The following is a 24,958-nucleotide window of genomic DNA, read 5'->3' as shown; positions in this document are numbered from 1 at the left end:
TGGAATTGTCATCCTGTTGTTTTCTCCTCTGGCTTGTTTATCCTGCCTATCTTATCTAGATAGAGACGCAGAGATAATAATATGTACAAACACAAGACTGAGCAAAACAAAGCAACAATAGAAAATAAAACAATAACTCCAACAACAACACCAAAACAAAAAAAGCCAACAACAACAACAAAAAAGAAAAGCCTATAAATAGTTCAAGGTCTACTTGTTGACCTTTATGAGTGTTTTCCAGTTGAGTCTGATGGGACATCATGCTCTGGCCCCACAGTCTATTTTTGGTGTTCCTTGGGGACTTCATTGCTCTGCCGCCCTTGCTGTTCTGTTGCACACCCTTAGTGTTTTGCCTCAGTGTGGTGGGGTCAGATAGGGCGCAATTCCCACCATGTGTCTCTAGTGTTGTCCCCCGTAGTGCTATGGGTCAGTGAGGGATGCTGTGTCTCGTTGGGGGCCAGCCATATGATCCTCTCTGTGCATTGGCTGCTCTGAGCAGGAATATCATCCTCAGGGCTTGGTGGGCCAGGATGTGCTTCCCTATTTTTCTTTCCCCTTCATTTGCTCCCGTGTGCTCTGATCAGACACATCCCTCTCTCTGAACTGTAGCTTCAGTGCTGTCCTCTGAAGTGAATTCTTTTTGGGGGAGGGGCAGCTGTCCACTTAGTTGGTAATGGGGTCGGCCCTTCAGGCCTCTCTATCGGTTCCCTATTTCATGTCAATGTGTTGCATTCTAGTCTTGGAGCACCGGGTTGAAGTCTGGTCCTCTTTCCCTGTGGAGATAAAACAACACCCTCCTCTTGGGTGGGTTAGTGCCCTGTGCCCCTGGCTACCCATTTGTTGTTGTTTTCCCCTCCTTTTTAGTTGTAAGTCGAGTTTTTCCAGCACATTTTTAATGCTGTTTTTGTGTTAAAATTAGGTACCTCGGCTGATATTCAGGGTGGCTTATACTCGAGTATATATGGTAATACATGTTAAAGCAATCATGTTAGGTTTCTGGAGTGGGTTATACCTCGGTTCTTTGCTTTACACACTGAAGAAAAATTCGCACCGAAGCATGTTTAGTAATCCACGTGAGTTTTTATGAAGGACACGACAAGTTTCAGGTGTTACAGTCTCAAAAGGGTACACGCTACTGCTGGAAAATATGCCAAGACTCATGGAACCTGCACTGGAGTTCACAACTGGGCACGAACAACCAGGTGTAAAAGAACACCCACATGTGCAGAACTTGGTGGGGGGCAGGAGGCCAGGAGCCCATGAACCCTAGAGGCTAAGGAGCGTGTGGGCCAAGAGGCTGTGGGCCCCTAGTAGACCCAGAGCAGGGGCATGAGCATCCACGCGGGGGGCAGAGGAAGACCCTCACCCTCCACCTGCCACTGACCAGGAGCAGGATAAGAGAGAAAGAGGCTTTGCAGTAGCCAGCTTTTAACACCTCTGGCTGAAGAGGAGTGGTTGAAGAGATTGGTGACCTTATTGGCTGAGTTAGGCCCCCCTGTGTGACGTACCTAAGGTCGAGGCTAGGTTTTAAGTTTTACCTGTGCTAGGGATCCTACCTAGTCTGCATGCTCAGCTTGGGATCTTCCCATAGGTGTCCAAAGTCTTTCCAACCTCCTCTACGGGGCCTTTGCAGGCATGGGAGGGACAACTCCCATCCCTAAGCTAGCTACCTAACAATTACATTTTATTGTTGTCGTTAATGGTTTGCTTTTGTTTTTAGAAAGTATAGCATGGTTCTGTTGACCTCTTCAGAAATCAAAGCGAAACAAAGCAAAACCCTTCAGAAGTACAACATACCTTGGCAGTCACCTCATGTAACACAAACCTCTCCTCCCGGGGCTTTACGAGAGAAGATAAGCTTAGAGAATTCTCAATGTGCAGCCTTGCACATTTCTGAGATTCCCCCATTGCCTGCCCTTTTCGCTGAGGCCAGACCTCCCACCACTCTTTCATGTCTCCACATCTCTTAGTTATCCAGCTTCCAATCCAAGCGCTGGCTCTTTGGTTCTGTCTTTTCTTAGTGAAGCCAGGCCCTTGAAACCTCAGGGTGAAGGAGGGCCAGGAGGGAAGATAAGACCTTGGATGACACAGAGCAGAAGACCTAAGGTCTATCTGCATTTGTGTGTGATGCCAGCTTCATATTTCCTCAATTAAGTCTTGAGGATTTCAGCAAGCATCTTCACTGTTAGAATTTTCTCAATTCAATTAATTGAAAAAAAATCATTTTATTGGTGGGGAGGGGGTGTCTTACAGCTTGTATCACAATCCATCCATCTATCCATCCACCCATCCATTCATTGTGTCAAGCACATTTGTACATATGTTGCCATCATAACTTTTGAAACATTTTTTTCCTATTTGAGCCTTGGTATCAGCTCCTTATTTTTCCCCCCTCTCTCCCTCCCTCCCTCCCCCCCCAACTCTCCTTTCCTCATGAACCCTTGATAATTTATAATTCTGTTTTCATGTCTTACACCAACCACTGTCTCCCTTTAGCCACTTTTTAGTTGTTTGTCCCCCTGGGGGGCATGTGGTGGTGGGGTATATGTGGATCATTGTGATCAGTTCCCCTTTTCTCCCCCACCTTTCCCCTACTCTCCTGCTATCACTACTCTCATTTTTGGTCCTGAGGGGTTTATCTGTCCTGGATTCCCTGTGTTTCCAGCTCTTATCTGTACCAGTGTACATGCTCTGGTCTAGCTGGATTTGTAAGGTTAACTTGGGGCCATGATAGTAGGGGGAGGAAGCATTGAAGAACTAGTGGAAAGTTGTGTGTTTGGTCCATTTTAATTAATTTTAAATTTAAGATGTGGACTCTTTGCAAAAGGAAAGAATAAAACAACTGGATTCCAAATAAAAAGACTAATTCATAAATAAGTAAATAATAGGAATTTTACCTTAAAAAATCCCTACACAATGCACATCTCTAACCATGATAATGACATGTTGTCACGTGCTGACATAGTCAGTATCCCCCGTGTCGTTTTATTGTCAAAAATGTCCACTGAAATCTGGGTTACAGGATATCCTACAACTCATCTGGAGAAAAAAAGACAAAATAAATCAAGATCAGGCATACCGTTCTAGATAAAAGCAAGCTGAAGAGATTTAGCAAGTGTCTTAGTTAGCTAGTGCCGCGTAACAGAAATTGATCTGGTGACGTTTTAGGAGGCCAGCAGTCTAAATGCAGAGTGCCACTCCAAGGGAAGGCTTTCCTCTGTGTGGGCTCCGGAAGAGGCCGTTGTCTCCTTCCAGCACCTGTAGGCCCAGCATTCCTCGGAAACCTCCTTATACCTCCCCATCAGTGTCCTTGGATCTAGGAGTGTCACTGTGTAGGGACCACAGGTTCAGAGGGCATGCTCGATGACAGGCTCTTCGTTCTTGGTGGTAGTACTATATATACTCCTGCATGAGCCGAGTTTTCCAGCACAGTTTAAATGCAGTGTTCGTGGTAAAATTAAGTGCCTCGGCTGATATTCGGGTTGGCTTATACTCGAGTATATACGGTAAGTCCTTCTGACCTCAACCACATTTCCTCTCCCTTTCTCACTTGTAAAATAAAAGGTAAAGTCCACACTCCAGGGGCAATCTCCTTGCATTAGACCAGGGGCTGGGTTGGGATGGGGTGGCATCCCACCCTTCATGCCCTTACTCATTTATCACATCCGATTGTTTCCTGGGAGATGATCACATCACCACCACATTGCATCATGACGTAACTACTAGCCGCTGAGAATCATGGCCCAGGCAAGGGGACACCTAGTTTGTGTCATTTCCATTCCTTTGGGGGCAGATTGTCTGATGGGGGAATTTAAGGTAGGTGTCAGCAGTCAGCTACATGAATGATGGGCACTGTTATAACTGCCAATCTGATTCCTGACCAGGTCTCGGGATGCCTTTTTTTTAGGTTTTAAAACTTTATTTGCATATTTAAAAAATTGTGCATTCCAATAATTAAAATCATTTGAACAAAAAAATGGCACTCCAATTAAACGGCATTTTTACGCCTGCAGAACACCTTGGACCTGCTTTGCTTTTATTCTAGATATTTGTTCACTGTCGCCCCACCCAGCTCCTTCCTTCACCAACATGCAAGCTCTTCTCCTTCCCTGCCAGCCAGCCAGGCCCACAGGAGCAGCTGGCGCTCCGCCTTCGTTGTCAGTAGTTCTTTGATGTGAAGAGAGGCAGCAGGGTCATTTAAACTTGATCCGACCTCTTTGCATCTTACAAAGTTAAACAGCTATACGAAGGAAAATAAGAAGGCAATGCTTGTGGAATGTACCGTGCAAATTGGTGGCGCCGCCTCATTACGATTCGCCTGCTTGCTTCTCCTGTTGGATCGTTTCTTTTGAAGGCAGTGGGGTTTACTCTTGCGTGTCCGTCTTCTTCAGTTTCGACTTACAGAATTTCTCAATCTCGGCCATATTGGGTTTGTCAGAACTGGTTGAGGAGGAAGCGAGAGAGGTCCGAGAAGAGTGAAGTCCGTGTGCTCTGGGGCTGCTGCCGAGTCAGGATGCCCATTTTGATGGTGGTTTCTGTACAGGGATCAACACTATGATCCCTGCTGAGGGCTAGACACGAATGCCCACAGTCCAGAAGCCAGCTGAGCACCCGCCGGCCTGGGTCTTACTGTCATTCAATCTCTGCCAACCAATAATGTGAAGTATGATCCTTGAGTGGGTCCTGCATGTAAAAGAGAAAGGGGAAGACCGAGAAAGGAAGAGGAAAAAGAGGAGGAGGAAGAGCGAATGAAAGAAAGGGTATCAAGAACTTGGCAGGCACAGCTGGAGAAATTCTAAAACTGTGTATTAATGAGCGTCATTCTCAACGATTAATTTTCTGGGTGTAATATTGTTGTGGCTAGGAACATATTATTTTCTCTTTGGATATAAATGTGAATGTATTTAGGGGGCAAGTTTCATGAGACCTATGATTCTATTTCAAGTAGTTCAGTTCAAAGGAGAGAAAGAGCAGGAGAGAGAAGGCCAATGTCCTAAAGGGTTCATGATAATCCCAGGTGAAAGGTATGTGGCTGTTCATTTGACCATTCTTCCGAATTTTCTGTAGATTTGAAATATTTCTCTATGAAAAATTAGATAAGCAAAATTTCCATTTAAATAAAAATTCCATCATTGTTTTTCCTCTTAGGACTCAGGTTTATTGGGCTGACATGCTTCAACCTCTATATACCTAACATAACCTTTCCAAGAAGCACACTTCTGAAAACTTCGCTGTTACAATTGAGTAACAAGGTCAATATTGGCTCTGCTGAACCACTAGCCTAATCTGTCTAGTGAGCAAAGTGACTTTGAAACTGTTCTGTTGGAAAGAATAAAATTGGAACCACTAGACACAAGCGACAGAGCCCAAAGTGGTTGACAATTAAGCTTAAATCTCCAGGTCACGTAAATCCCTGTACCCATTTTAGTAAAGAGTCATAATATGAAATAATTTCCCCCCCCCCTTTATCCAACATGCAGAAGTGGGTGTGACATTGAAGCGCATGAAGCTTCAGGACCCCTTCCTGTGCCCTGAACGGTCTCCACATAATCAAATCTAATTTTGACTTTGCATTTGCTCTTTTTCAAGAAGATCCCCCAAATTATAGCTTCAGACTCCTCAACTCTAAACCCACCTGCGCAAATATTTGTTTGAGTTTTAAAAATAATTTTATTGAGGGCTCATACAATTCTTATCACAATCCATACATACATCCATTGTGTCAAGTGCATTTGTACATTTGTTGCCATCATCATTTTCAAAACATTTTCTTTCTACTTGAGCCCTTGGTATCAGTTTCTCATTTTTCCCCTCCCTCCCCCACCCTCCCTCCTTCCCTCCCCTCATGAACCCTTTATAATTTTTTTTTCATGTCTTAAACTGACTCATGTCTTCCTTCACCTACTTTTCTGTTGTCCACCCCCCTGGGAGGGGGGATCATTATAGGTAGATCATTGTGATCAATTCCCCCTTTCTCCCCTCACCTTCCCCTTACCCTCCTGGTATGGCTACTCTCAATATTGGTCCCAAGGAGTTTATCTGCCCTGTATTCTCTGTGTTTCCAGCTCTTATATGTACCCATGTACATACTCTGGTCTAGCCAGATTTGTAAGGTAGAATCAAGGTCATGATAGTGGGGTGGGGGTGGGGGGGGGAGGAAGCATTAAAGAACCAGGGGAAAGCTGTATGTTTCATCAGTGTTATACTGCACCCAGACTGGTCTGTCTTCTCCCCGCAACCTTTCTGTAAGGGGATGTCCAATTGCCTACAGGTTGGCTTTGGGACTCCACTCTGCATTAATCCCCATCCCCCACCCCATTCACATTGACATGATTTTTTTAGTTCTGGGTCTTTGATGCCTGATACCTGATCCTACAGACACCTCATGATCACGCAGGCTGGTGTGCCTCTTCCATGTGGACTTTGTTGCTTCTCAGCTAGATGGCTGCTGGTTTATCTCCAAGCCTTTAAGACCCCAGATGCTATATCTTTTGATAGGCAGGTACCATCAGCTTTCTTCACTACATTTGCTTATGCACCCACTTTGTCTTCAGTGTTGGTGTTGGAAAGGTGAGTACCTCGGAATGCCAGGTTAATAGAACAAAGTGTTTTGGGGTTGAGGGAGTACCTGAGTAGAGACCCAATGTCCCTCTGCTACCTTAATATCTGTGTGATATTTAAACAGTCCTCTCTTTCATTTTGACAGTTATTTTTCTACAACATCCACATGCTGCCTTCTGAATTGATGGATGAAATCATCAGCATTCGGGTAAGAGGACAATAGCCTAGGATAGGCCTGCCCACTAACTGCCAGGTGTAAGTGGTAACGTTTTCACCTCTCTTCTTTCTTCCAGGTTTATAATTCCCATTCCTTGCGGGCAGATTGTCTGATGGGGGAATTTAAGGTAGGTGTCAGCAGTCAGCTACATTAATGATGGCCACCTTTCTAACTGGCGATCTGACTCCTGACCAGGTCTCAGGATGCCCATTTTGATGACAGTTTCTGTGCAAGGGGTCAACACTATGATCCCTGCTGAGGGCTAGACATGAATGCCCACAGTCCAGAAGCCAGCTGAGGGTCCTCTGACCTGGGTCTTACATAATACTTCACAGTGCCCAAAGCAGTATGCTTCCAAGATGCCATATCGGGGCTCTTCCCACTGATCCTGGATTGAAAGCCCGTTACCTACTACAAAAGCAAGAGGTGCTTGACCATGGTGACATCACCGATGGCCTCAAAGGTCCATCTCTGAAGTCAATTACTGTAAATCTTGAGTTAAAACAGGAAGCCAAACCGGGGAAGGGAGTCAGAGTGTTTTTCTTAGTGACCTTCATTGAAATGAGAGACACCTCCTTGGCTTGTAGAATGGAATGCCTCTCGAAGGAAGGAACCCCCAGGCAGGGGAAATCCTAAAGAGTGATCTGCATTGTCCGGCAGACCTGGGTTCACACCTAGTCTGCCACTGATTAGCCACATGCCTGGGGAATTCACTTAACCTCAGTGTCCCTTTGTTTCTCCATCTGTTGAACCCCATCATGGTGCAGATTAGGTAAGATCATGGAAGCACCTCCTACAGTGTCTGGCACATTGAAGTACCCAACCAGTGGTTAAATTCATATTAGCATTAATTGTTAGAAGAGGAGAGGGTTGGATAGGAAGTTGGGCCAGATGACTTCCCTTAGGGTGACTCAGTCGCTCCAGCTGGGCAGGGACTGGGCATCTTCAGTGCTAAGGCCAGCAAAGTCCGGGAGAACCCCAAATGAATCGGTCACTTTATTTCCCTAGTCTCTTCTAACGCCTCCTTTCTGCGGTGATTGATCAAGGATCTTTCATGTGCCCCCAGCCAGTGAAGGCCCTGGGGAAAGAGGGGAAAGGCAAATACTAGGTTTCCAGGAAATTTAAGTCTACTGAAGGGCAGTGAAAAAGAGGACACCCCTTGACAGGATGGATGAACACTGTGGCTCCTGCAGTAGGTGCAACTAGAAGATCGGTGTGAGGTGGCCCAGGGCTGGCACCTACAACAACAAGGGCATATATTTAAATACAATGATGATGATTTCTGTGACGTGACTGGACTGATTGCAGAATCTCTATGAACTACTTTAAATTCTCTCCCCCCGCCCCCCAGATTGATATTGGATTCATTTATGATGAACCTGGTAAGTAATGTTGTCCCCATTAACTTGGAACCTGAAGTCCATCCCTTCTCCCTGGTAAGAGAATTCTAGGTCAATGTCTTTTAAACAGAAAGGAAAATGGTTGCTAATGTGATTGAAGAGGACACTTAGCTGGAATGAGTAAACAGTCCTAAGGGTTGGGCTCTAATCTTTTCAATCTAACGGTAATGTTCATAGCATTCATAAATAGTCAGCCGCGTTATAAGGCTAGTTTGATCATATCAAATACTAAATAACTAACTAAATAAAAAGAGCCCGTTCATAGAGCTTAGCTGGTCTTGTGTGGATCACATCAGGGCAGGAGGGTGGGGGCAGAGCAGGAAACATAAATAGGGAGCCACTGGGAGAGTCTGATGTGTCACAAGTTAGACTTGTACGGAAATACTTGTTTATGTTGCAGTAAATAAAATCACCGGCCTGTCTCTGCAGAGTGTCTCTGTTTACTCCCTCTTGACTCTAGGTCACGCCGTCATGAGAAAATGGTTGCTTCTCAACGATCCAGAAGATACCAGCTCAGGTGCTAAAGGTTACATGAAAGTCAGCATGTTCGTCCTGGGAACCGGAGATGAACCTCCCGTGAGTGTCTAGACGCTCCACCTTCCACGTCATTCTTTACTAAAAAGGGCCCCAGAAGGAAACACAAAGCAAGTGATTTTGACATAGTGCCTAGCTTCCACTCAATAGCATGCCTCCCACCCCCACTTCTGTTTCTCTTTTAGAACCTGTTTGTTTGTTTTTTAAATCATCATAGAATTATGATGCTTATTAGCCCCCTAGTGACCTTCCTGGTCTTTTGGTCTTTCAATGTAGAAAAGATCTGTGTCTTTTAAGATTTCCTTGCTTGCCATTTGAAAAGAATGATTTTTTTTTTTATCTCTCTTGAAGAACCAGAGGGACTGTTGTTCTTTAGAGAAATTGGGTAGCAGACTCAGTGGTCAGAGAGAAACGGAGAGGGTTCTAGGAACATGCACACACCCCCTCTTCGTCATTTGGTGTTTACAGAATTCTTTTTAAAAGCACATTCATTTGCTTGTGGTGTGTGGAGGACACATTTGAGCATAGATTCTCGAGTGTGATCTGGAGGTGGGAAGAAAGTTGGTGACTGAGCTCGTTCAGCCAGAAACAGGAAATCCTAATGGAAACAGGTTGGATGCGTTCCATGTTCCAAGCATCAGTTTGGCTTCTTATAAGAATGATTGTTCGATGTGTGTGATTCGTGACCTTGTGTACCCCAAAGCCGGAGAAACGGGATCGCGATACAGACAGTGACGATGTGGAGAGTAATTTGTTACTCCCCGCGGGCATCGCCCTCCGGTGGGTGACCTTCTTGCTGAAAATCTACCGAGCTGAGGACATTCCCCAGAGTACGTATTGATCGAATCCTGCCCTGGAATGATGAGTTTGTTGTGATTCTTTATGATCGGTTGCTTTAAGCCATACTCTGCATAGTGATTGGAACTCTCTATCATGTTTTTTTTTTGTTTTCTTGACCTTCATGGTCTTATTTTCATGCCTTCTAATCCCAACTGAAAGCTACCTGAGTAGGCTCATGGAGAAACCAATGGATCACTGATTTCTGTTCTTTCTTGGGTACCTGCCTTTGGCCCATTCTGCTCCATCCCGTCCTCCTTCTGGGTTCCTCATCTTCTTTTCACTCCAGAGCATACTAAAGAAAAGTCCCTCAAGTTCAACATCTTTCACCCCAAGTGAAAATGTGAAATTTTATAAGCCAATAAATATGTGTTATCAGATTATCTGTTAGACAGGGTTCTCTAAAGAAACAAAATCAGGATACTTATGATTATAGATAGATAGAGCATGAAGGAATATAACAGCTAATTAGCCCACACAACAGTATAGAGGGCTCAGTCCAACTCACTTCTGTGGAACAGTTAATATACTGGAAGTCCTTCAACTAACTAGGGCTTCTGGGTCCAAGGGCAAAGAAGCAGATTGCTGAGTCTTCCTTAAAGCTATGCAGGCAGTCCGGCCACGGGCAGCAAACAGCAGGGTGGATCACCAACAGTGAGCCAGACGACAGGATCTGACAGTCCCAAGTTCAAGTGATGTATACACCAGCAGCATGGCGAAGCAGGTGTCAAAGGAACCCCAAGCTCTAGTGACATGATCCATGGGTTGGGTGTCCCACAGGTAGTGTAGCTCACAAGTTGAGACAGAGAACCAGCTAAGGCAGCCACATGCTGGTCTGATCACCAGAGAACAAGAGAGAGAGAGAGGTGGGGCTTGCTGAGCCATTTATCTCTGCCCTCCAATCAAACTGTGACCTTATTAATCCCATATGTTCTTATTGGCCAGGTTGGCACAATGAACCTACCTATCACAGATTGCTAAAAATAGCCTGACCAAGAGACTAATAAAACTATGTCTATTAATAAGTCTAAGTCTTCTACTTTTATACTGTGAAGTATGTTTATCAATAGATTGGATATATTTCAAGGCATTATTGTTTCCATTTATAGGGACTAGTCCAGCTGCTCCTCCGTCCTTGCTGATAACCCAGCACCCTATCTGCCTTGCCTTGCCTGGCCTGTGGGCTTTCTGCTGGGCTCTGGGACAAAGGACCTTTCTCCAAGTCCTTGGGAGGAGGCACCCCCATGTAGGCACCCTCTCTTCAAGATTTGCTGCATTTCCTGGGAATCTTCCTCTCCCTTTTAAGACCTTATAACTCCTCCCTATACCATCTTGCTCTCAGAATTAAAGTAAGTAAATGAAACCATGTATTATAGCTCTTACACTGGCCTCTTTAATCGAGCCACGTTGACATCAGACGATGCTAAAAGCAGTTCGCTGGTTGTAGCTGATTACAAAATTTATGATTCTGTCAACTTTACTTGACTGGCTCTGAAAAACTCAGGTTGGGCTTGTGTCGTTTCACCTAAAGTGCCTTTTCTAAATTAAATCCAGACCTCAGCTTGAGAAATGCTTCTTTTCTGACTGGGTGGACTTTGTTTAATCTACTTTGAAAAAAATTCAATAAATGACTGACTCTTGACAGACTAGTTGTTCATTTATTTTCCAAAGCACTTTTGCTGATCCTCAAACTTGGTAAAAAAAAAAAAAGGGGGGGAAAGCTTTCCCTTCCTCAACCAATACAAGACGGATTTTGGCAAAAAACGATGGCACAGTTCTTACCGACTCAGAATGATTCTTGTTGCAACCGCCGGCATGGTTTCTCTTCTGTAAAGAGCGTTTAGTACACCTTCTCTCTCCTTTCAGTGGACGATGCCTTCTCACAGACAGTAAAGGAGATCTTTGGAGGCAATGCTGATAAGAAAAATCTAGTGGACCCCTTTGTTGAAGTTTCCTTTGCTGGGAAAAAGGTTTGTACGTGTGATCTCACTGCAGATGCCCTGAGGACTAGAGTTAAGTCTTGGTTGGGTGAATTCCTCCAGCTTATTCATTGTTGAAAGAGCCCCCCTCCCTCCCCCCACCCCCATGAGCTAAGCCCTTTCCAAGCAGGAAGACAGATCCTCTGAGGCTGAACCTACATCACTTCCCCACAGGGTCCTAGTGGAGGGGGAAGTATGCAGGGCCCCTTAGAACATTCACTCTGTTGAAAGGTACCAGAAATAAATGCAATTGTTTTTAGGTGCCACCATGATTCTCAGTCACTAGTTGTTGTTGGGACTTTCGAATTGGTTCCGGCTCGTAGCAACCCTGCGTACAGCAGAACGAAGCCCCATCATGCCCTCCCACGAGGGTGGCTGTTCTTGAGTCCATCATTGCAGCCATTGTGCCCATCTATCGAGGGTCTTGCTCTTTCCCCTGACCCTCCCTTGCCAAGCAGGATATCCTTCTCTGGGAACTGGCTTCTCCTGATCACAAGTCCAAAGGAACGGAAATGAAGATTCCCCAGTCTTGCTGCGAGGAGGCTTCTGGCAGTATTTCTAAGACTGATGCATTCGTTCTCTGGCAGTCTATTGAATTATTTTCATGACAAGCAAATCCCCTATCAGCCCTAATAACCTCTGCTAAATCTTGTAAGCTAGAATTCTCACCTTCCAAGAGAAATTCCTAGCCAAGAGCGTCTCATGTGCAGCTAACTACCTGCGTGTTACTGTCAACGTGGAACAGCCAAGCTTCTAGCTGAGACTGAGATAAGCTGGGAAGATAGCCTGGCAATCTACTCCCAAAAATTGACCAATGAAAATTCTATCAATCCCAATGGTCTTGATGGAAATAGATTATGGGGATGGTGCAGGACTGAGCAGCATTTTTTTCCACGTGTTGAGTCAAGGCATCTGTGAGTCAGAGCTGACTGGATGGCAAGTGACAATAGCAATAAGATAACTCCCCAGTCAAGTTTCTTAGCTCCCACCACCCCACTCACACTGGTGAGTCAAGCAGGGAAGCCTCTCGCAAGTACTCAGGAAGAGTCTTGGTGTAGGGTCACCTGTAACCAACTCTTTTATTTCTCACTAACAAAGACTGGACTCCCCAGTAAAATAACAATGCACCACGGAGAGTTACAGTAAGAAGGAGCAACTCCTTTGTGTTTAAACCATCCATATTTATGAGAGCAAGACTTGGCAAACCACGGATGTGACTCGCATCATGACCTAGGAGAGACAAGGGGAGGTGGTGGGAAGGTCTTCAGCTCTGGAGCAAGACGAGGCCGGATTCACCCCACTCCACATGCTGGCAATTTCTTCAGCCTCGAGCCTCAGTTTCCTGAACTGCGAATAGGTAGAATAGCAATCACTTAAGGTTGTTGAAAGGGTAAATTACTTTGAAAGTCTGTTCTTCATTTTCTTTCTTGGATCAGGATTCTTCTAAAGAATGCCACCTGATGATTGTGCAGCTATTGGATTGTAGGATCTGTGACTTATAACTCAATTACCGTATATACTTGAGTATAAGCCAATCCAAATATCAGCCGAGGCACCTAATTTTACCACAAAAACTGCATTAAAAATGTGCTGAAAAAACTCGGCTTATACTCGAGTATATAAGTAGCTAAAAAATGTGTTGTTGTTGTTGTTTTTAAAAGTCACCATCCAGTTTTTCTAATCTCACGGCAAAGGTGGCAGTTGTTCATTGAGGCATTTAGCCACACACTCAATATCCTTCTTCGTGGAACTTATATTCTAATAGAAGACATGGGGCAAGCAAGCAAGTAATTGAATCATTTTAGAAAATAAGACAGAAGATAGGAAGTTATATTGGTGCCAAAGTATGGATGGTTTGCTAGATAATCACATGGGATGTCCTTAAGAAAGTGACACTTGAGCAGGAGTTTGGATGATGTGGGATATGGGGACAGAGACTCCCAGGGAAAATGAAGGCGAATGGTGGCATAGTGGGTTACATATGGAGCCACTAACCACAAGGTCAGCTGTTCAGAATCACCAGGTGAGGCTTTCTAATCCCATAGAGAAACCCACAAGGATAGTTCTACCCGGTCCTATAGTGTTGCTGTGTCAGCTTTGCCTCACTGTAACCGTGAGAAATATGTAACTAGTAAAGTAAAAACTGGTGGAGTCATAATCCAGTATGCATACATTGTAAAGAAATTAGAAAACGTGAATACCTACTGTTTCCTTTGGTGATTTTGCAGGTCTGCACAAATATCATTGAGAAAAATGCAAATCCAGAATGGAATCAAGTTGTTAATCTTCAGATCAAGGTCAGACTTTTTTTCCTTCAGGAAAAAACAAAACATGAGTAATTACTTTCATAGTTACTGAATAAATAAAAAACATGCTAAATTCTCTGTTTTGTTTTTAACAGTTTCCTTCAGTGTGTGAAAAAATAAAATTAACTATATATGACTGGTGAGTTTTAAAAATGTAATTTTTGAATTATACATTTTTAAATTAAAGAATTAATCATTTGAATAATGAAAGTAAACTCTTTCTTACAAGAAAAACAGCACTCTAGGTAATCTCTTACTATTCAGCATATTTATTTTTCTTCCAGTGGGAGGGGTAAAACAGCTCTGGCATTGGCTGTTTTCTTAAGGAATTTTAAAACAATAGTGTCGGTTTAGAAGCATTTTGAATACCTTGGTTCCGCTGCTCTGGAGCAGTAATATATATGAGGTTATACACAGATGTTAGATTAAGCAGCCTGTTGGGTATTTGTCTAACTGAATGAAAACTATGGATTCTTTAAATGTATTCTAGATCCTTCTGGATGGATATAGATGATTCAAACTCATGCCTGTGGTGTAATACACACAGATAATAAATTTTCCTCATTTAAACTGTGTTTAGTTATTCTCTGTACCCAATATACGACTGTATGATACTTCCTCCAAATGTTGAGCCTCTCCTTCCCGTGACGTCCGAGGCGTCACAGTAGACATGCTGATACATAGAGTCGAGAAGCAGAGGAGAGGATGTTGAATAATAGTCACTTGCTATTTTATACTTACTATAAGCATTGGGCTGCCAACATCCCTATGGTGGACCCTCAGATAAAGTCTACTCTAATTGTTTAGCGATCATAATAATTAGTATTAACATGAAAAATTAGACAAATGCTATGTATCACATAAATCCAAATAAAACTAGATGGTATTTTACATGTGATTCTATTGCATCATGTGCCTGTAGTTGACTTACTCATTTTATGACAATGGGAGTGAATATGACCAGAGACAAAACAAAGTTTCTCTGTCTCAGTAGTTTCACCTGAGTAGACCAGGTGTGTCTCAAAGTGTGGTTGGAGGACCCCCTGCATCAGAATCACCTAGGAAAAAGTTGCTGAAATGCAACTCATCCCAGGCTTGTTGAATCAAAAGCTTGGGCAGAAGATGTGCGTGAGGGCTTCTAGGTGACTCTTAAGCATACTGAAACTTGATGCCAATTGGACAGGATGGGTTTTGAGGTCCAGGGTAGGAGGATTTCCTACATCGATGTTTTGTTAAAATGAACAGATATTTTTGTAGGCACAGGCCTTTACGTGTTCTTTTACACAGGGACCGTCTGACCAAAAATGATGTCATTGGAACCACGTATTTGCACCTCTCTAAAATTGCTGCCTCTGGTGGGGAAGTAGAAGGTAAGTTCCTGAGCAGCAATGGAGTAAGACAAGGCACAGGACTTCAGGAGATAGAAGGAATGGGAATAACCACTTAGTGATGGGTTTTGTTTTTTTTAATAAAAGACTCAGATGTGAGAACCTAGTGAATCTTTTCAATAATGTTCTGGCTATGATCCTTTTATGGATTGAACTGAATTGTGTCCCTGTGAAGTGTGTTGTATTTCCTAACACTCATGCTGGCAGTTATAACACCACTTTAGAATGAGTGGTCTTTCTTATGTTAAGGAGGCAGGAATAATGTGGGGTATATTTTGAATTCATTTCTTTTGATATATAAAAAAAAGATGAAAACAAGCAAACTAAGAATCAATGATGTCAAAGCCACATGAAAAGTGCACAGAATAAGCTCAAAGGAGACAGAGCCTTCTTCCAGAACTATATATAGATAGAGAGAGCGCAAGCTTTCTCTTAGAGTCTGCACTCTGCATTTGGACTTCTGGCCTCCAAAACTATGAGAAACTAAATTTTTGTTTGTTAAAAAAACAAACAAACCCTTGTACTATCCATTTGCAATATTTCTGTTATAGCAGCATTTGGTAACTAAGACAGGATTTGGTACCAGGAGTGGGGTGCTGCTCTACCAGATACCTAATGCAGAAGTAATTTCGGAATTGGCAACTGGATAGAGGCTAGAAGTGTTTTAAGGCACCTAATTAAAAAACAAAACAAAACCTAGATTATTTGGAAGAGGTTTGGTAGAATTATGCATGTCAAAGGCAGTTCTGGTGAAGGACCAGAAGGAAGTGAGGAAAGTTATAGGGAAAGTTTCTGTCCTCTTACAGAATATATGTGGTGTCAGCAACTGACTGTTGTCAGAAACATGGATGTCAAATATACTTCTGGTGAACTTTTCAACGAAAATGACAAGTGAGCTTGGATAATGCAGGAAGGACAATGCTTTTTGTGCGGTGGCAAAGAAATTGTCTGAATTATGTTCAAATGTGTGGGGGTTCTGTCAATTGTTGCAATGCTTTGAGCCGTTTTGCATTTAATACCCATGAGATTTGTATAAATGATAAAAAGGTCATTTGATTTGGATCTGAATTTGGGGTTTCTCTGGTGTTGCTAAACCAATTACCTGGCATTGGATATGGTTAACTTGTTGATGTCTCTTTTATATAATGCTGGTGTTTCTCTTGTTTAACCAATCATATTTTTACTATATAGATTTCTCATCTTCGGGAACTGGGGCTGCATCATACACAGGTTTATGCTTTGTAATTTTGCTGTCTACTAGATCGTATTATCTGCTCTTGTCCTGTTAAGAACATATCAATCGGTTGCTCTTAGAACCTTTATTTATTTTGTTTTACTTCTCAAAAATCATTTTATTTGAGTAATGCCTTTTATATGAGTGCTGTATGGTTGCTGCATGGCTTAGCTTAAAAGAAACATACTAATTAGGCTTTGCTACATGTCTCATGTTTTCTCCTAAGTTCAGCTTCATTGTAAATAATTATTTGTGAGCAATAGTGTGCTTTGTTGTTGTTGTTTACGTTGAGTAGCTAGGGATATGGGACACTGGGCCAATTGCTCTGAAATGAGTAACTTTCAACATGGATCTCTAGATTCGAAGCTACTGATGTTTCTCACTTTGCATCCTAAGATCAGCATCTCCTAATTGGCTCCTCAATTGCCAATGGCACATTTAATACAATGCCAGTGATAAATATAACAATGTGAAAACCTATTTGAAAGTCATTATTTTTTTCATTTGAATAGTATTAACTTTTTGTAGGATTAATATAAACTTACCTGAATTACCTCTAACACTTTTTTAACTTACTATTTTATAACATTAAGAGAAGAGATAAATAGCAAATATCACAAGTTCTTATAATTTTCACTAACACAGCTAACTCAAGTAGTCTTATCCGGCTAACTAAGAGCTAACATCTATTTCAGTAGATTGAGTGTTGAAGATGCCAAGTCTAACAATAGTGTCTATATTTCAGCAAATACAGGTGAAACAGAGGTGGGGTTTGTTCCAACATTCGGACCTTGTTATCTGAACCTTTATGGAAGCCCCAGAGAGTACACAGGATTTCCAGACCCTTATGATGAACTAAATACTGGAAAGGTCAGTTTCTCAATTAAGATTGTTATTACGGAACACCAACTAATGTAAGTCTTCTTATAATTGTTACAACTCAGGTTCCTATCTCAGGGACTTGGCCCCACCATGTTACTGACAATAGTGTGAAAGGGTAGAAGCCTTGGAATGTAAGCATAGGAAAGGATCCTTATGATTATCCAATTTGGTGATGGGAATGTATAGGGTGGCCTTTCTGTCCCCTCCTACACTGATGGTAGACATCAGTAATCAGTGCAGCTGTTCTGTCCCAATAAACCACTGTTCTCTCTGGATATCTTTTCAACATCGTGTTCTAAGGATTTAGCAAATGATTGGATGTGATGTGCCTGGATAAACCTTTAAACTATCTTTGAACTGATTCCCTCTTCATTTTAGAGATGGGAAGTGCTCTTTTGTCCACATTCGAAGCCAACATAATATGCTTTAGCTGTCTCCCAAGACTGAAAAAGTCCTGGGATGTAACAGTGGAGGTGGGAAACCACCGTCCTCCCTCTCTGAAAGATTCTCTTGGCAGTACAACGGGGAGGAGCAGATGGTGGTAAGGGGAATAGCCACTATGTATCCGACAACTAGCCAGATCAACCCCCCCCCCTTTTAATTCCCAGCTTTCCCGAGCGTTTCCCTTGTTGCCAGCATGGCAGTTTTTTCCGCCTGAAAAGAGGAGCAAAGTAGCCAAGTTGACACAGATAAAAAGAGAACTGAAGGTGGCCAAGGGAAGCCTGGAGTTCTTCCCAGCTCCACCTCACCCTCTGAGTCACAGAATAACTTGAATATATAGAACCTTAGTCAGAGCTAAGGTCCCTTTTTTAGCCCTGGAATCCCACAAATCCTTCCTGAATCAGTGATTCTTCTTTTAGATACTAAATACCTGAATCTAGCTGGGAAAGTTGCTTGCTCATCTGGGAGGCTACCTATTGCTGTCAAGTTAATTCCAACTCATAGCAACCCTGTAAGACAGAGTAGAACTGCCCCATACTTCAGAGGACAGCACTGAAGCTACAGATCAGGGACAGGGGGGAGTCCGATGAGAGCACACAGGAGCAAACAAAGAGGGAAGGAAGAGAGAGTGGAACACTTCCTTGCCCACCAAGCCCCGAAGACGATATTCCTGCACAGAGCAGCCAGTACACAGAGAGGACCATAGAGCCAGCCCCAAACAAGACACAATGTCCCTCACTGACCCACAGTGCTACGAGCGCCAACACTGGAGGTACTGTGTGGGAATTGTGGCCAATCTGACCCCACCAAATCGGGGTGAAACGCTAAGGGCTTGCAACAGAGTAGCAAAGGAAGCAAAGCAATGAAGTCCCCAGGGAACACCAAAAATAGATTTGGGGGCCATGGAGTGGCACCCATTAGACTTGACTGGAAAAACGCTTGTAAAGGTCAACAAACAGACCTCGAACTATTTATAGTCTTATCTTTTTTTGATCATTGATTGTTGTATTTGTTTTCTTTTGTTGTTTTGTTTTGCTCTGTCTTGTTTTTGTGTTTATTATTGTCTCGGCACATCTATCTACATAAAATAGGTGGGATAAACAAGGTGGAGAATAAAACAACGGAACCGATGGTTTGCGGGGTGGTGGGGTCCATGGGAGAGGGGGAGGCAGGGGGGAAAGAAGTGAGTGTTAACAAGCCCAGGGACAAGGGAACAAAAAGTGACCGAAAATTGATGGCAAGGAGAGCATAGGATGCCTGGTAGGACTTGATCAAGAGCAATGTAACCAAGAGGAATTACTGAAACCCGAATGAAGGTCGAACATGATAGTGGGACAAGAGGAAAGCCAAAGGAAGTGAAGGAAAGAACTAGGAGGCAAAAGGCATTTATAGAGGTCTGAATACAGGCATGTATATATGCAAATATATTTATATGTGACGACAATGGGGAAATAGATCTATGTATATATATTTATAGGTTTAGTATTAAGGTAGCAGTTGGACATTGGGCCTCTACTCAAGTACTCCCTCAATGCAAGAACACTTTGTTCTAATAACCTGACATTCTGTGAAGACAAAATGGGTGCATAAGCAAATGTGGTGCAGAATGCTGATGGTGCCTGACTATCAAAACGTATAGCATCTGGGGTCTTACAGGCTTGAAGATAAACAAGCAGCTATCTAGCTAAGTAACAAAATCCACACGGAAGAAGCACACTAGCCTGTGTGATCATGGGGTGTTAACGGGATCAGATATCAGGCATCAAAGACCCAGAACAAAAAAATCATACCAATGTGAATGAGGGGGAGAGTGGAGTTGAGACCCAAAGCCTATCTGTAGACAATTGAACATCCCCTTACAGAGGGGTCAGGGGGAGGAGACGAGCCAGTCAGGGTGCAATATAGCATGATGAAACATGCACCTTTCCTTTAGTTCCTTAATGCTCCCCCCAACCCCACTATCAGGACTCCAATTCTACCTTTCAAATCCGACTAGAGCAGAACATTTACATGGGTACAGATAAGAGCTGGAAACCCAGGGAATGCAGGGCAGATAAACCCCTCAGGACTAATAATGAAAGTATGGATACCAGAAGGGGAAGGGGAAGGTTGGGGGGAAAAGGGAGAACCAATCACAATGATCTACATACAACCTCCTCCCAGGGGGACAGACAATAGAAAAGTGGGTGAAGGGAGATATCGGTCAGGGTAAGATATGAAAAAGTAATAATAATTCTAAATTATCGAGGGTTCATGAGGGAGGGGAGGGAAAAATGAGGAGCTGATACCAAGAGCTCAAGTTTTGAGAATGATGATGGCAACAAATGTATGAATGTGCTCGACACAGTGGATGGATGTGTGGGTAGTGATAAGTGCTGTATGAGCCCCCAATAAAATGATTTTAAGAAGAAAGCACTGCCCCGAAGGGATCCCAAGGCTGTAATCCTTCCAGAAACAATCACCATACCTTCCCCCATGGAGGGATTGTAGGGTTTAAATAGACAGCCTTTTGGTTAGCAGCCAAATGGTTAACTCCTCCACGTGGAGGACTCGCTTTTGGAGGGTGAGGCCATAGAAAGGAGGAGCGTTTTGTAGCTGGACAGGTTCCTTGTCCGAGGGGCAGAGGTCTTCCTGCCATTGCTCATGCTTAGAGGACTCATCCTCTTGTTGCTTTTCAGGGGGAAGGAGTTGCCTACAGAGGCAGGATCTTGATTGAACTAAGCACTCTTCTTGAAAAGACGCCGCCAGATAAGAAGCTCGTGCCCATTTCCAATGATGACCTGCTGGTCGTGGAGGTAAATGTGGGCAGAGAAATCAGGCACGGTGGTGGGGTGGCTGGTTGGCTGGCTCAAGGAGGCCTGGCAGGGACCAAAGGGTCAGGTGTAGCAGAATTGGAGAGGGACCCTTGAGCACCCTTTTGATCTAGATCAGCCCCTTGGGGTGATGAGACTTGCTTCACTCTTTGAAATGAATAACTTCCCCCCTGCCCCCGGCCTGAGGTCTATTCCAACTCAAGCTGCCCCAGGCATTACTGAGCACAACTGCTCCACAGGGTATAGTCTCACCTATGATCTCTACCGAAGCAGATTGCCAGGCCTTTCTTCAGCAGCATCTCTGGATGGGTCCAACTCTCCAATCTCAAGCACAAGTCATTTTTGCCACCCAGGGACCTTGTTTTAATAGAAATACCTGCTGAAAACTGCCAAGAACAACCATACCCCCAGAGAGAACAGCTTACTAGCTAACTGCGGTGGCGTAGTCATGGGGAGGTGCCCACCAGGGTGACCCCAGAGGGTATAGGTGCCATGACTAGTCATCTCTATATTCAGACGTAGCTTCCTGGCAAGGGAGGGAGTTCTTATGTGAAGGTCCCCATTACAACAGCTGCGAACTTCCATACCTCCTTGAAGGCAGGAAGTGCAGAACAATTCCAAGTCCAGCTCCTCCACTATTTCTGGTAGTCCCAGAGGGATGCTGCTGACAAGTTCCACATGTCTGAATTGCTTTCGGGAACAGCCCATTCACTGATGTCCCCTTTTTACTCACTCACTCACCCACTCACTCACCCACTCTCTCACCTACTCTCTCACCCACCCACCCACCCACTCACCCACCCACTCACTCACTTACCCACTCACTCACCCACCCACTCACCCACCCACTCACTCACCCACTCACTCACGCATTCACTCACGCACTCACCCACTCACTCTCTCACTCACTCACCCACTCTCTCACTCACTCACTCACTCACTCTCTCACTCACTCACCCACTCAGTCACCCACCCACTCACCCACCCACTCACCCACTCACTCACTCATTCACTCACCCACCCATTCACTCACTCATCCACCCACTCACCCACTCACTCATCCACCCACTCACCCACCCACTCACCTACCCACCCACTCACTCACTCACTCTTTCACTCACCCACTCACTCACTCACTCTCTCACTCACCCACCCACTCACTCACTCACCCACTCACTCACTCACCCACTCTCTCACTCACACCCACCCACTCACTCACTCACCCACTCTCTCACTCACCCACCCACTCACTCACTCACTCACCCACTCTCTCACTCACTCACCCACCCACTCACTCACCCACTCACTCACTCACGCATTCACTCATGCATTCACTCACTCACTCACTCACTCTCTCACTCAGTCACTCACTCACTCATTCACTCACTCTCTCACTCAGTCACTCACTCACTGTCTCACTCAGTCACCCACTCAGTCACCCACTCACTCACCCACCCACTCACCCACTCACTCACCCATTCACTCACCCACCCATTCACTCACTCATTCACTCACCCACCCATTCACTCACTCATCCACCCACTCACCCACTCACTCATCCACCCACTCACCCACTCACTCACCCACTCACCCACCCACCCACTCACTCACTCACTCACTCTTTCACTCACCCACTCACTCACCCACTCACTCACCCACTCACTCTCTAACTCACCCACTCACTCACTCACCCACCCACTCACTCACTCACCCACTCTCTAACTCACAGCCCTCGAGTTGGTCCTGACCCACAGCAACCCTATAGAACAGAGAAGAACTGCCACTGTGGGTTTTGGAGACTGTAACTTCTGACTGGAGTAGAATGCTTTGTCTTTCTCCCACAGAGCAGCTAGTGGTTTTGAACTGGTGACCTTGTGGTTAGTAGCCCAATGCATAACCACTACCCCACTAGGGCTCCTGCTTTTCCCAGGGCTGTTCAAATCATCCCTGGCCCCACAAGCTTCCTCAGGCTGTTGCTAGGCTCTTCTTTACCCCACAGTTGCAAACGTGGACAAACCCTTCTTTTCCCATATCACAGCAGAGACCAAATTGTGACTTTTAAATAGCTTCTACGTTCGCAGTTCTGGAACAATACTAGGGAAACGCACTGTGCTGGGCATCTTAGAGCGGCCCAGGCCAGCTCTCTGGGGTTCTCACGTTGACCTTCCATTGGACTCCATCTGCTTCCCAAGGCAGTTCTCAGCCCTTCATCAGCCCCCAGCCATTACGGAGCCACAGAAAGAGACCCAACAGAGTATAACTGGAATGCAAAACAAATCTGTTTTCTGCACTCAGAATAATGAAACCTATACAGGCAATGATGCGTATGTTATGGATTTCACTAAAAATATGTTAAAATATTCAAATGCGTCAGCAATCTATTTATGCTGACTCATTTATTATGCCAATCATATAAAGGAAAAGATTTTTACCAAATGGAATACAACTCAGAATCCTTTTTTTCCCTTTACTCCAAAATAATTAAATACAGACAGCAAATTCGTTCATGTTATCAATTTAATAAAAACAAAAGTGGATTATAAAAGCAAAACACCAAAAGCGAGCTGCATTCAAAGACAAGAACAAGAGAGGAGCTAAGATCCTCATCCTCCAAGGACCCTGGAGACAGAGAGTGAGATATGAGGTCTTGAGCACCCACATCACCTGCCAGGCAGAGTTCATGGCAAAGGGCACCATGGAATGCGATCATGACCTTGGTCCAATTTACCAAGGTCCTATGGTCCGATCCTCACCCAACTTTCAAAAGCCCTGTGTTCTGAGTCAAACCACAATTTCTGGTTTAGTGATGAGGCTGTAACCAAAGGGCAACTTAGTTGCCAAAGAGCCAAGTGCTCACCCCGGAGCTCCCAAACGGGCCTGGTCAAGACCACAGGACAAGAAATGCAGCACCATCCAGCGTGGGCACTTGAATGATAGGCATCAGACAAGGAGAAGAAGGTGACCAGGAGATGCAAATCCAGCCCCTCACACACTTTGCTAGACCATCGGTGGGCCCTCTTCTTTGTCCCTGGGCTCAGAGCTCTGTTCCTGGATCACCTCTTCCTGTCCAATCTTGTATGTGATCTAACATAGCTGGGAGCGTTTTATCAACTTGCATCCTCTACCTTGCTCAACCAGAACCTTTGAGATCCCCCCCATGGTCAGGTCCACATTCACATTCTTCCTCCAGCTCCCGACTCATCAGCCACCTTTGTTAACCAGCAGGGTGGTTTGCTTTGGCACATAGTTTCCTTGTCTCTGATCTCTAACACTTTATGCCTGTGGGCCCACAGCCATCTGCTTCTCTTTGTCAATATTCTGCTTGACAAAAATCATCTCCTTGGCCAGACTTTTCTCTGAAGCTGCTTCAGACCACTTCTGTTTAGTGTGTGCACTGGCAACCATTGATGAGAGAGAGAGAGAGAGAGAGAGAGAGAGAGAGAGAGAGAGAGAAAGAGAAATAGAGCCAGCATCAGCAGCCCAGGGCCCTGCATGATCAAAGAAGCATCCACCTCTACTATACCCTGTAATTTACATTCTTTAACTTTCCCATGTGGTAGGCAGTTTTTCCCCAAGACTGTCAAGGGAGCACATGGAAAAAGCTAAAGTTTAAACCTCACAAACAGTACTTTTTCTTGGTTATTCTCTCAGCCTCTTTCTGAAGGGCAGTAGGAAGGGGTGGGGTCAAGACAGGATTCTCATCTGCTCTAGTCTTTGGCCACCGGGCTCTGAGGCAGGTGAGCAAATAGAGAGACGCCAGGGGCTCTCCTCACGGACGGACGGCTGAGATACAAAATGGTCCACGTTGCGACTCCTTCTTGGGCTGGTGAGAAGCCTGAATTATTGTTCTTAGTTCTTCAGGACTTGTGCTGGCGATGATGCCAGTTTTGCCTGCCAAGATCCAGGGGGTGGGTACCACTGCCCATGTGGAGATGCTCAGGACACAGTCCACACAACCAGAGGCAGCATCCCCCCCCACCCTAAGGTGCCTCCCCCATCCCTCCTACCCACCCCTACCTTGCCAGGTGGCTCTACCACCATGAGTCAGAACCAACTCAATGGTGGCAACTAACAGCAACAGTTTCCTTCTGGGCCCTGACTCAGGCTCCGGAGGATGCTCCCAGTTTTTCAGCTCATGTCCATTTCGGCCATCACCCAAGGTCATTTGCAAAGAAGAAGTTTTGTTAGCGATGACAATTCGGACTAATCCCAACCCCTTCCTACTTTGTCACTTTTACACAATTCCCATTCCAACCCTGAATTTCCACAGCAATCCTGAAGGACCGATAGTAGGAGGGGCTTAGTTGTGGCAGTTTCGAACGAGTGAAGGGGCAAAAAGGCCCCCAAGCTCATCTCCATCACAAGT

General features: G+C 44.6%; 1 protein-coding gene and 1 pseudogene across 2 annotated transcripts in view; one reads left to right on the top strand and one right to left on the bottom strand.

Moving 5' to 3' along the window:
• Nucleotides 1-24,958, top strand: part of MYOF (myoferlin) — a 167,572-nt gene that overhangs the window by 62,731 nt on the left and 79,883 nt on the right. For both annotated transcript variants that reach the window (XM_075534852.1, XM_075534853.1), the window contains exons 8-19: nucleotides 6,707-6,769; nucleotides 6,855-6,905; nucleotides 8,130-8,160; nucleotides 8,639-8,754; nucleotides 9,416-9,542; nucleotides 11,416-11,519; nucleotides 13,757-13,825; nucleotides 13,930-13,973; nucleotides 15,122-15,204; nucleotides 16,414-16,452; nucleotides 17,202-17,326; nucleotides 20,458-20,574. In XM_075534852.1, the coding sequence (XP_075390967.1) occupies nucleotides 6,707-6,769; nucleotides 6,855-6,905; nucleotides 8,130-8,160; nucleotides 8,639-8,754; nucleotides 9,416-9,542; nucleotides 11,416-11,519; nucleotides 13,757-13,825; nucleotides 13,930-13,973; nucleotides 15,122-15,204; nucleotides 16,414-16,452; nucleotides 17,202-17,326; nucleotides 20,458-20,574 (969 nt within the window). The remainder of the gene's footprint in view (nucleotides 1-6,706; nucleotides 6,770-6,854; nucleotides 6,906-8,129; nucleotides 8,161-8,638; nucleotides 8,755-9,415; nucleotides 9,543-11,415; nucleotides 11,520-13,756; nucleotides 13,826-13,929; nucleotides 13,974-15,121; nucleotides 15,205-16,413; nucleotides 16,453-17,201; nucleotides 17,327-20,457; nucleotides 20,575-24,958) is intronic.
• LOC142429549 (thymosin beta-4-like) lies at nucleotides 4,109-4,521 on the bottom strand (annotated as a pseudogene).

This window comes from Tenrec ecaudatus, chromosome 16, assembly GCF_050624435.1.
Source record: "Tenrec ecaudatus isolate mTenEca1 chromosome 16, mTenEca1.hap1, whole genome shotgun sequence".
Classification (NCBI taxonomy): Eukaryota; Metazoa; Chordata; class Mammalia; order Afrosoricida; family Tenrecidae; genus Tenrec; species Tenrec ecaudatus.
The sequence above is the reverse complement of the archived record's forward strand: the minus strand, read 5'-3'. Positions and strand labels throughout refer to the sequence as shown.